Source organism: Fistularia commersonii, chromosome 9, assembly GCF_037954325.1.
Source record: "Fistularia commersonii isolate RoL2024-O1a breed Wild chromosome 9, RoL_Fcom_v1.0, whole genome shotgun sequence".
Classification (NCBI taxonomy): domain Eukaryota; kingdom Metazoa; phylum Chordata; class Actinopteri; order Syngnathiformes; family Fistulariidae; genus Fistularia; species Fistularia commersonii.
In genome coordinates this window covers 16,486,572-16,499,423 of record NC_141292.1, presented here as the reverse complement: position 1 = coordinate 16,499,423, position 12,852 = coordinate 16,486,572, and the positions used below count along the sequence as shown (strand labels likewise).

The 12,852-nt window shown below is 45.1% G+C and overlaps 1 protein-coding gene across 3 annotated transcripts in view; it reads right to left on the bottom strand.

The window, feature by feature from the left end:
- The window catches only part of vcanb (versican b), a 35,474-nt gene extending 23,820 nt beyond the window's left edge, over positions 1 to 11,654 (bottom strand). Inside the window, exons 1-7 of one of the 3 annotated variants that reach the window (XM_086152778.1) lie at positions 11,463 to 11,654; positions 9,675 to 9,767; positions 9,226 to 9,576; positions 7,787 to 7,961; positions 7,552 to 7,679; positions 6,715 to 7,005; positions 1,251 to 1,820 (exon numbers count right to left, since the gene is read on the bottom strand). In XM_086152778.1, coding sequence (XP_086008904.1) covers positions 1,251 to 1,820; positions 6,715 to 7,005; positions 7,552 to 7,679; positions 7,787 to 7,961; positions 9,226 to 9,576; positions 9,675 to 9,756 — 1,597 coding nt within the window. In that variant the 5' untranslated portion in view covers positions 9,757 to 9,767; positions 11,463 to 11,654. Of the gene's footprint in view, positions 1 to 1,250; positions 1,821 to 6,714; positions 7,006 to 7,551; positions 7,680 to 7,786; positions 7,962 to 9,225; positions 9,577 to 9,670; positions 9,768 to 11,462 lie in introns of those variants that run through there. The other 2 variants (XM_086152779.1, XM_086152780.1) reach the window with 2 other exon arrangements.
- Between the last annotated feature and the right edge of the window lie 1,198 nt (positions 11,655 to 12,852).

Here is a 12,852-nt window from a genome sequence, read left to right as displayed (position 1 = left end):
AAAAACAGCTAGTGATGATCAAAAACAGTACTCGATTCCGATGAAAATCCAGATATATCCGACAAGAGAAGTTCAATCAGAAGCTAGCTTGTCACAGGTCATGTCTGGGCATTGCAAGTTAGCTCTAGATGCGTCATTAGCTGTAGCTAGCTCATGGTGTTAGCGAGCATTCACTCGCGATATTAGCTAGTGCTAATATGTGACGGTAGCAAGCACTAGAACAACTCAATCGGTTGGAACTTCACCGGCGCCAGTTTGCCGCCATGTTTGTTTTGACTGGTGCTCCTGGTTCCCGTGACATCAGGCCACTGGAATCACAACGCTGAGGGTTGTTTAGGAGAAACGCCAGCCGTCTGGTCCGGCATCTGACCCGCCACGTCCAGTTCACGCCTTATTAGGATCAGAATGAACGTTGTGGTGCGCTAGAGGAGTGGTTAGCGATTTGGCCTCACAGTAAGAAGGTTCCTGGTTCCTTCAGGGACTGCCGGGACAAGGGGTCTCATGACATGTGAACGAATGATTCAGGTCCACTACTTGTTCCACCAGCGGGGGCGCTAAAGGCTGAGGGGGAAGTAGCATGGCGAAGCAATAACGTGACGGCCACAGGACAAAACTAGCTAGAACATGTAACGCTTATGCACTTCCTGAGTGGGAACTTGCGGTTCTAACTGAGATGGATTTTTTCCCATGACTTGATTGTTAGCATTTCGCTAAACAACAAGATTATTAGCATTTTGCCAAACAATGGGGGGATATTTGCATGAAAGTAAACAGGACACTTAGAATTTAGCTTAACAGGACACTTAGAATTTAGCTAAACAATGGGAACATTAGCATTTAGTTAAACAGCAGGATAATTAGCAATCATCTTGACAATGGGGAAATTAGCATTACGCTACACAACAGGAAATTATTATTTCACTAAACAATGTGGAGAGTGAGGGTTGAGCCGAACAACAGGATTATTAGCATTTAGCAAACCCACTGGAAAATTTGCATTCAGCTAAAGGACTGGAAAATTAGCATTTCACTGAACAGTGGGGGAAATTAGCATTGGTCTAGCCATTGAGTAAATTAGCATTGGTCTAATCATTGAGTAAATTAGCATTTAGCCAAACAACAGGGTTAATCAGCATTTAACTAGACAACAAGAAATGTAGCATGAAGCTCAAACAAGTGACTCCTCATGATGTTTCGGGCTGTCAATCTTCAAAGGTGGAACCAATCAACGATATGGACCCCTTACCCACCTGATTGGTCCTTGCTCTGCACGTTGACGATGATGACGTGGAACGGCGGTTTGTCGGACGAGTTGGCGTCATGCGCCGGCAGGACGGCGGGCGTCACGTCCTCTTTAAAAACGACAGCAGGGCGCAACGGATCCGCCTCCACGCTGCTGACATGTATGCTCGGGATCCCGTGCAGAACCACCCCTTCCGTTGTGGGCGGGGTCTGCGGCCACGTTGGGGCGGAGCTCGAAGCCTCTGCGCCGCTCGCCCCGTCGTCGCCGCTACTCCCTGACCCGCCGTGGGCGATGTCAAGGTGCGCCATCTGCGAACGAGTGGTGGGCAGCAACGGGAGCTCCATGGGGGGCAGAACGTCTCCCCTTACCGGAACTGCCTCCACCTGAGAGAAGGTGTTGAACTCTCGCAGATCGAAGTCGTCCGGCTTTGGGGTCCAGAAGGTGGAGGTCTGACCCGGCGAGGGGGTGGGTGGAGATGTGACCCCATCAGGGTGAGCTTGGTGCCCCATTGTCCTTGCAGAGTGGGGGCCCTCCGTTGTCTCCAACGGACTTGGGGTCGTAGGTTCTGGAAGCTTTGCTGCAAAAAAAAGGAAAAAGGTTCTCGGGTACACTGTGGGAATTGAAGGGTTTCAGGTAACCATAGCAACAGTCGCTACCTTCTGAAAACTCCTAACTAGTGTGAGCTTCTGCCACGAGCAAGTGCTAGCTGTCAGTGCCCAGACCGGACCACATTCTCCAGTCTGGGTTCTCTTCATGCTCTCTTGTCTCGAGCTCCAACTCGTGTTCCCTCCATGTTCTCAGGTCAGGGTTTTCTCCATGTTGTCCTGCCAGGGTTCTTGTTATGGGATGTATCTACAGTCTACCCATGCCTTCTTGAGTTCTCTCTATGTTCTCCTGCCCAGGTTCTCCTTGTGTGGCCTTCTCATGTTCTCCTGTCTGGATATCTTTCATGATCTCCTGCCTCTGGTTCTCTCTTATCCTTCCATCGTCAGCAGGTTCATTGAAGACCCTAAATTGTCCAAAGGAGAAGGTAAACGGTTGTCTGTCTCAGTGTGTGGCCCTGTGATTGACAGCTGACCCCTCCAACCTTTTGGCAACTGTGATTGACTCCAGGCATCTTCAGAACCTCCCCCACCCAAGCCTCTAATTACAAGTTTGCATTTGCAGCCATCCAGAGCACCTTGTGTTGTGTAAACAACGCCACGGAAACACCTTGAGGGCCAGGTTTTGATTGACAGGCATGCCAGGGAACCCGCGGAGCAACCAAGCAAACACGAGGGGAACATCTTGAGAAGTCCATCGGCAAGTTCCAGATATGGAGAGAGCAGACGGACGGATGGGATGGCAAATACACAAAGCTGGGAAAACAAATAATGCAGAGCAAAAACAAACTTGGATTTTGGGAGGCGGGTCCTGAGAGGATACATCCAGAAATGTTATACCAACACTACTGAGGGACTCGCTGAAGGAAGGCGAGCCAAGTTTAGCAAAAGAACCTGGATTTGGGGTCCAAATTGTCAGGTCCTTACCATGTAACATCGACGGATGGCGGTTTAAAACCTATTGTCAACCAAAGCCTTTATTGCATCAAATAGGAGTACTTAAAATAGGAGTACTTAGGGTCGCGTACAGCCTCGACCCTACGCCAACCAGAGCAAGAAGGTGAAAGAAACGGGCAATGATGCGGTATGACATCAATGCTAGTGGCTAACACATCAACCCCATCGTCCAAACCCCCCAAAATTTCAACTCCCACATCCTTTAATTGTCTGTCCTGGAGTGAAAGGACACCTTCTCAGATTCTACATCCCTAAAGGAAACAGAAGGTACTGTACAGCTTTACATTCATGCTCTATCAACATGCTGGTAGTCATCAACAAATTGTTACAATAATATTCATGAAGCCAAATCTCTAAAGCCTTAGTGAGTGCATTAAGATGTCATGGAGAGCGGAAGCAAAACAATGACTCCTCAACCAAAACAATATTATGTGCACGGGCAGCTCAGGATGGAGCGGTCCAGATAAAAGAGTGTCCATAGCACGTCTGAGACAGTCATATGGAGAACCTCGAGTAAAGGAACGTGATTGTAGAGAAATGGATAACAACTCCATAGATGATAAACAAGGAGGTACTGAGGGTTCTTTAGATAGAGGAGGTGTGCGCTATAATGACCTTTAACACACCAAAAAGCCATGAGGAGTCTGATAACGATGGGCCAATCCGCGCAAGCTACCTCCTGGGAGAAGACCATAACAACTGTCATCGACCAATGACAAGAAGACACCGACAACTACGCATTTCATTCTTTGTATTACAAAAACATTGGGTCAGGAAAACATAACCAGACTTTGTGAACTGACACACTTTGTTGCTTGTCAGGGAAGATCAGACCCCGAGCTCTGTATGCTTTATTTTGACTGCTGAATTAAATGCTGACTTCAGCCTAAATATCTTGTATCGCGTCATTGCCGAACACGCCGGATCCACCCACACATAGTGTCAGGGTAGGTAGCAGCCAGGATCCAACAGTACTCAAGAAGCTGCTTTCCAGAAGAAGTGACTCAGGATCTGACTTGTCAGCAAGGATCTGTTCACAAATGCCTAACAGCTCTTTTATGCTAACACTACATCTGTAAACTTCTATTTCAAACGTCAAACATCACCGCCCGCAAACGTCCAATGCGAGCTTTAAGCACTGCATCCACTAGAGGGCAGTGCGGAGTTCACTTCCAAGTTCCGGGTTCCCTTTCAAACATGGGGAGCAGGAGATGGTGTGCATTCTAAGAGAGAGGCAGCACACTAGACGGCGGCGGTCTGAGCATCCTTTAAATACAAGGCAGCATGTGGAGAATTCTTCTCCCTGGTTGCACCCATGTCATGTTGTCTTCCATGTTCTTAAGCATACCGTGCAGCAGTGCCCACGACTTCCGGTGGTACCTCTCCGCTTGCTGCGTTTGGCTATGCCTCCCTGAGCTAACAGAAGAGCGGGGTTACATTTAACGGAAAGGACTGATGGCAGGCCCCGCCCATATGTGGATTTAAGGGTGCGCATGATTAAGCCTTTAGGTACAAGGTCTCCTCATTGGACAGTGGCACTGGTCCACAAATGATCCATTTGCAGGCCCCATGTCATGTTGTCTTCCATGTTCTTAAGCATACCGCGCAACAGTGCTCACGACTTCCGGTGGTACCTCTCCGCTTGCTGCGTTTGGCTACGCCTCCCTGAGCTAACAGAAGAGCAGGGTTACATTTAAGTCAAAGGACGGATGGAAGGCCCCGCCCACATGTGGATTTAAGGGTGAGCATGATTGAGCCTCATTGGAGCCTCATTGGACAGCGCCATTGGTCTACAAACGACCCATTTGCAGGCCCAAGTGCTCCACAAAGAGTCACTCGGCTGCTAAGGAAAGAGCTACAACACTTCCTTTGACGGGTAGGCGCTAAGTCAAAACAAGCTAACCTACTCGTTGGCTAATCCCAACATCTTTGCACTGACAGCTCCATGGTTTCAGACTCCTTGGATCCTAGCGAACTGGGTCACCATTCAAGAGAACAAAACCTAGCCACAGTATGCTATCGACCATCGTACTTCTTCCGTTCATCCCCAGAAAACTTTTGATTCCTGGGGTTTGAATCCGATCTTTTTTTTCCTCCAAACATGCGCTAATTGCAATCCCGAAAACAGACCGCCTGAGGGAGGAGGCTTCTGGCCGGCGATGCTAGCAAAGATCTCTATCTCATTCTGATGGAATACATACCATATGAGAAAAGGCAGGAAACACACGTCCAAAACACACACACACACGTGCATGTGTACATGCAAACACACACACACACCCACACACACAATGCAGGGCTTTGTGCGGCCGGCGAGCTGAGTTCATATAGTTAGCGTACTGGGAATATGCAGCAGGTTTGCCTCAACATCTCTGACATAATGCTTTAATAAGCGCTACAAAATTGACCAAAACACACACACACACACACACACACACACACACACACACACACACACACACTCCTACTTTGCCTGTGAGGGGCCGTGGACACGAGAAGGGGACGGGCGGGGGTTCTTATTTATGTTTCACGTCGTCCCCGGCATATTTGTTTTTGCACTTCCACTCCCGGCCACCAGGGGGCGCCATCACACATTCACCAGCTGAAGTTTTGGGGTCAAACCAAAGATCATCGGAGATCCTAAATTCTCCAGACGTATGAATGAGAGGGTGAACGGGCAAACTACGGTCGGTTGGTCTTTTTAATCCGGCCCTCCAAAGATCGGAATAGAATTTAAACTCGATGTGTTTGATTGAATGATTGGATCAATAAATGTTGGAGCTCAAACAGGAGATTATTTCATTTCTGGAGCTAATTGGGAATTTTCAGCTCCCCTGATATTCAGCTCCGTCTGATATCAACTGTTAGCATTTTTACATGTATCGTAGCTTGTGCTGAACCGTCCTGTTTGTCAAATTTTAAAAGTTGATTCGGTCCCTGAGCCAAAAAGTTTGGACTATTTGGCGCCTGAAGGAACAAGTGAAAACTGTCTGTATGTGACAAGCGAATGCGATTTTTCTTTGTAAAAATATCAATTTTTTTTATCCATATCGAACCCCCTCCGCCGTCCGCTGGCCTCTTCTCGCAGGTATGACATCATGATTCTGGCGAGCCGTGCGTTGACTTCACCGTGGAGGACGAAGAAGAGGAGGAGGAACCTCGCAGATACCGGACTATCGTCCTTATTTACTTGTTTTCCAAATCATCTGCTCCACAGATGGTTTCTGCGTCTTTATGTTTCGGGGCGTCTCGTCTTGGGAGGACCTCCACCTCCTCCTCTACCTTCTCCCCCGGCCTTGGCGGGTTCCAGCTGGGAACCATTAGGGACCCGTCCCGGTTCTGCAGGATCTGTGTCAGAGTGCACCAGGGCTCGGGGTTTTCCCCTCATAAACTCAGTGGCGGGAGCTCATGTTCCTCTTTTGGGTCGAACCCCCACCCCCCTCACCGTGATGGTACGAGCCGGACGGTACCACTGATCAACAGCAAACTACGGAGAACATGGAAGAACATGGAGGAACACACTGAGATCCCACTGAGAACGTAGGAAGAACCCAGACAGGAAACCATAGACAACCCACATATGGAGAACCAAGGCAGGAGGACATGGAGAACCCATACAGATAGAAGACAGGTTGGGGAACATGTAGGTACCAGGAAATAGAACACCCTGTAGGAGGAACCCTAGCAGAAGGTCAACTAATAGACCAACCAATAGAGAACCAAGGCTGAAGAACATGGAGAACCCAGGCAAAGGATAAACCTATAGTGAACAAAGGCAGGAGAACATGGATACAGATGGAACACAGGTTGGAGAACCTGAAGAGTCCACATAAAGCGAACCTGGAGAACCTGGTGCACAGGTAGAGGAACATGTAGATACCAGGTAAGAGAACATAGGATGAACCAGCTCACCTCTGAAGCAGTAGGCCCCGTGGAGCTCCCAGGGGTCTGGGAAGCCCGTCTGGTCAGGGTTCTTGTAGAGGGTCCGAACCCCTAGCAGGCCGCCGCCGCACTGGAGCCGGGGGACGTTGACCGGGTAGCGCACGCTGCCGTCGGACAACCAGCCGTAGTCGCAGCGGTCCAGGCCACTGCGCCAGGCGGCGAACAGCTGGCCCGGCGTCGCCAGGGTGGCGTTCCTGCCGGCGCACTCGTTCCGGGCCTCGCGGAGAGTTAGCTTGTCCCACGGAGCATAGAAGACCTCGCCTTCAGATTGGACGAGAGGGGCGACACGTCAAATCCCAAATATTGTAAGGAAACATATGGAGGTTGGCGCTAACGCTAAGGCGAAGCTGTCTGTTAGCACGGGTTAGCTTGACTTTGCTGGCGATGCGGACTGACGAAAAGAAAACGTGGAGTTCGGTCATGTGATTCTGACATACCGCAGGAATTTGTTTGCCAATGGGCAGAGTCGGTACTTCAGCTAACGTGAAGCTAGCGCTATCTTGGTTTGCTAACACTCAGATAGTTCACATCAAGACGACCTGACTTGACCTTTTTTCAGATCTCTGCGGAATGTTAGCGGTGGTAGCCTAAAGATCCCTCCTTAGAAACATATGGACGTTAGCTTGGATGGATATTAGCACTATCGAGTAAGCTAGGTCACGTCAGATCTCCGAGGTGAATTTGCTCATCTGCGATGTTTTCAACTTAAGCTCACAACTTTGCTCTCTTGTTTTCCAATAGCACTACCTAAGCTAATTTGAGCTCAGCTAAACTGAGCTAAGCTAAGCAGAAACCACAGTTGCCTACCATGAAGCTCCTCCACGTAGCAGTAAACATCGTATTTCTCCGTCAGGTTTCGGACGCCGTAGGATCGGACTCCGGGTAGGTCATTCAGGTCTCCTTCGCAGCCGGGACGAGGAGTTGTGATCGGGTACCTGATCGGGAAAATAGCAGTCGATCAATAATATTGACGATCGATCCGTCACGTTACGAAGGAAACAATCAGGATTTTTGGGGGTATGGCTGTCGCTGATGACCTCACCTGACCGTCTGGTCTTTAAGCCAGCCGGCGTCGCACTGGTCCAGGCCGTCCTCGAAGGCGGCGCTCAGCTGTGCGGGCGACGCCATGGTAGCCCCGGCCGACGTGCACGCTTCTCCCGCCGCCGCAAAGTCCAGAGTGTAGCGGCTAGTGTGAGCGCGGTAGTGGAAGACGACCCCTGGAGAGGGAACGGGCAGAAGTAAGTCTGAGAGGATCCGAAAAGTGGGTAGGGATGGTCAGAGAGGTTCAAGGAAGTCGGCAAGATTGGTCCGTGAGGATACAGGAGGTGGGAATGGTTAGTCTGAGAAGATTCGAGAAGTTGGCAGGGTTAGTCATAGAGGATCCAGGAGGTGTCTGGAGGGGGGAATCCAGGGAGAAGTCAGGGTTAGTCCAAGAGGTTCGTCCAACCCCTTAAAAATCTCCAATCCCCAAACTTAAACCGCCTCCCACCAAGACCACCCCAAAAACTACATCCTTCGGCCAACCTCCAACCCCCAAACCCATAACCCCTCCATCTCTAACCTCCAAACCTCCAAACCCAAACTTCCAACTTCCCAATGGACACCACCCCCTGCTTTCAAACTACTAGCCTCCCAACCAACATGCAACCCTGCAAACCTCCAACCTCCTACTTCAACCATCACAAGCTACACCACCTCCCACTACCACGCCCTGGTCAACCTCTAATTCCAACTCTCTACCACCTCCTGCAACCTCCCAAACCAACAACACCTCCCAACAAGACCACCCCAAAAACTACGTCCTTCGGCAAACCTCCAACCCCCCAACCCATAAGCCACCATCTCTAACCTCCAAACCTCCAAACCCAAACTTCCAACTTCCCAATTGACACCACGCCCTGCTTTTAAACTACTAGCATCCCCACCAAGGTGCAACCCGGTAAACCCCTAACCTCCTACTTCAACCACCACAACCTCCACCACCTCCCACTACCACGCCCTGGTCAACCTCTAACTCCAAGTCTCTACCACCTCCCAAACCAACAACACCTCCCACCAAGACCACTTCAAAAACTACATCCTTCGGCCAACCGCCAAACCTCCAAACCCAAACTTCCAACTTCCCAATTGACACCAACCCCTGCTTACAAACTACTAGCCTCCAAACCAACATGCAACCCTGCAAACCTCCAACCTCCTACTTCAACCACCACAACCTCCACCACCTCCCACTACCACGCCCTGGTCAACCTCTAACTCCAACTCTCTACCACCTCCCAAACCAACAACACCTCCCAACAAGACCCCCCAGACTTCCGAACCCCCGACTAGCACACCCCTTCCAACCGCCAACTCCACAACCTCAAACCCTCTACCACCCCCTGCACCTCCATCCCCAACACCATCAAGGACACTGAAGATGAGTTTTGAAAAATACCGTTCCGTCCCCGCCCCCGAGTGGTACCCTTAGGCCCAACTGACCTTTGACCTGGATGCTAACGGTTCTCTGCGTGTCGTCCATGCCTTGCATCACCTCGCAGCGGTACAGCCCGCCGTCGCTGGAGCGCAGCCGGGAAATGGCGAGCGATCCGTCGCCCGACGCCAGCGAGGGGACGGCCACCGCCACCCGGTCCTGGTACCCCTCCCCCACCTTCACCACGCTGTCCTGGGCCACCAGCACCACCTTCTCCACGCCGACGTCCACGTCCAGCCGGGTCCACTTGATCCTCAGGAGCTTGTCCGGGTACCGAGCGTGGAGGCTGGTGGTCACCGGGCAGGGGAGCAACATCCTGCCCCCTAAGGAACCGACGAGGGTCTTCATCTCCGTCGAACCTGCATCAGGACATCAGGCTTCTTTTAGTCCCGCCCACGAGTAACCACGGCAACAAGGGTCACATATTTTTTGGAGGTTTTCAAGACGTCTCACACACACTCACCTGGCGGCGGACGGGCGACACACACAGCGGACACACACAGCAGAACCAGCAGGCGGCGGGCGGCGGCGGGCGTCATGGCGACGAGACCTGCGGACGGGACGAACGCAACCACCAGTCCTTCACTTGCGTATATATATATATATACATAATAATCATAATAATAATAATGAAAATGCCTTTTATTTTAGGCGTCTTACTCCGCGTCTCAGATACACAAATACAGATTTAAAAGAAAACAAAAAATTAAAAACACAAGAAGTGACAAAGTGGTAAAATACATAAATGGATTAAATTGCTATTTTTTCCATAAATTATTGATAATTATCAATTTCTGAAGCTTTTTTTTTTTTTTTTTTTAAACAATGAGACGAAAACCTCTGTCAGTTTTTTTATGTTGGTCTAATTGCATTTAAACAAAATACTGATTTAAAAGAAATGATAAAAATAAAAACACAAAAGTGACAAAATACAGAAATGGATAAATAAATCTTAAAAATACTCTTTCTTTCTAAATTACTATTTTTTTCACAAATAATTGATAATTATCAACTTCAGAAGCATTTTTTAAATAATGTGACAAAAACTTAATTAATTGCCTCTATTGCTTTTTGCACTAGGTCTAATTACATTTAAACAAAATACTGATTTAAAAGAAACAATAATAATAAAATACAAAAGAGTGACAAAATGGTAAAATAAATGAATGAATGAATGAAATAAAATTCAAAACAAAGATTAACTTCAGATTCTGTTTATTTTCCCATATTGCTTTTTTTTTCTAAATAATTAAAAAAAAAACAATTAATTATCTCTATTCTTACAGCAGGTCTAATTCCGTATACACAAAAACAAGGAAACAATAGAAATGCAAACATTAATAGTGACAATTTATGAATTAATGAATTTAAAAATGTACTGTTTTTTTCAAAATTGCTATTTTTTTTTAATTATTGATAATTATCAACATTTTTCAAAATTGTTTTAACCAACCATCTCTTTTTTACTGTAAGCCTAAATGATTGTTAGAACAAATCCCATTTGATTTAAATTGATTAACTTATCAATGAATTAAAACATTTACTATATTTTTCAAAAATTGCTATTTATTCACAAATTATTGATAATTATCAACTTTTGCCAATTCTTTTTTAACCAACTACCTCTATCCGTTTTTTTTTAATATAAGTCTAAATGCCTGTTGGGATGATTCTTTTTTGATTTAAATTGATTAGATAATTAATGAATTTAAAAGATTAACTGTATTTTTCAAAATTGCCATTTTTTTCCACAAAGTATCTTTGATTATCAACTTTTGTCAAGGTTTTTTTTTTTAAACTAACTATCTCTATCTGTTTTTTAATGGCGGTCTAAATGATAAAAAATAAAATTCCTTTTGATTTGAATTGATTAAATTTAAAAACAATAATTAAACATGTCAATTTCTTTCAAAAAAAAAAAAAAAAGATTTCGCTTTTTTTCATTATTTTGTGAAACCCGGGTGGGGTTTTTCTCTTAACCCCGTGGCCCCCCAAAAAAGCTTTTTGAAACAAATTGTCTGTTAACAATAATATATATCTTTTTTCTATAAACATCTGTCTGCACCTCCAGATGTTTCTAAGAGTTTAAAACCCTGCAAGATTAAAAACCCTTTCAGATTTAAATCCTCTGCAGGAGCCGCCACGATGAGGACTTTTTGTTTTTATTTATATTTCCTTCATTTTCTTTTAAAACAGCTGCAGATCTGATTTATTTATTTCCCCCCCAAAAAAATAAAACACCCACCTTGTGAAATCCTTGAAACTTCAACGAAAAAAATAAAAAAAAAAGAAGAAGAAAAATCCGGTTGAAAAAAAAAAAAATGAGGAGAAAAACTTCCGTGAGTAAAAGAGGAGGATGAAGAACAACCGGCTGCGGCTCCGGTTCGCCGCAAAGTGTCGTCCCCGCAAGTTCAAATCCACTTTTACGGCGTGAGGAAGGGGCGGGGCGGGGCGGGGCGCATTGTGCGGGACGCCCAGTGCGGGAGGAGGAGGGGGAGGGGGGTTGCGGGGGCCGATGGTCCGGAGATTCCGTGGAAAGTGTTCGGTTTCGTTTTCTCATTTTTTTCTCCTATTTTTATACATATATATATATATATATTTAAATTTATATATATATATATATATATATATATATATATATAATTTTTTTTTTTTTAATTTTATTTATTTATTTATTTTTTTAAACATTAAAAAAGTGGTTTACTGTGCAAAAAGTTGTTGATGTCTGATGTCACCACTTCCGGTATGTGTTACCGCGAGATGACGGTCAAAAACGGGAAATTCTGAGATTAATGTCTCCTAACGATCACAAACGCGACTTTTATAATTTTATTATTCTTAATAAACAATTTGTAAATTCAGATGACTGCTCTTTTAAAGTTCAAATATACTTCCAAATCTGAATTTCTCAACAAATATATATATATAATATATACTGCTGTATATTTATTTATTCGTGGATTTTTTTTTGGTCTCCTTATCTCGTCTTCTGCTTTTGTATTTAGATTTATATTTATATTTATATTTCTTTTCTTTTTTGGCATCTTGACCGTTACGCTGCTGTGACAAAGAATTTCAATTTCTTTATTGATTTTCGAATAAAGTTTATCTTATAACACAATTTTTTTATATGTAAACATATAAACAAATTAACTGTGTAAGAATTAGCAAAATCAAATGATAGTATATATCTAATACATAGACTAAATATATGTGCTATATGTTTTTATATATAAAATACAAATTAACCGTTATGAATGGATAGAGCATAATCAAATAAGCAAAACATGTTTATTTTGAAATGATATACATATAACATTAAAAAAAACCATAAATATTTATATATGCTAATATATACAAATAATTTGGGGTTTATGTGGTCAAAAAATATTTTTATATTATACTTGGGCATATATTTTAAAAAGGTGATATAAATATATATTATATACATATATACATAAATATATCAGAACACATACATATATATGTATATATACATATAAACACTTATGAGTGTGTATATACATGTACATACATATAAACAGATGTATAGATATATATTTATGTACATATAAATACTTAACCATACTGATCTAAATGACAGTGATGAGTTTCTCTTGACTGTATCAGTTGTT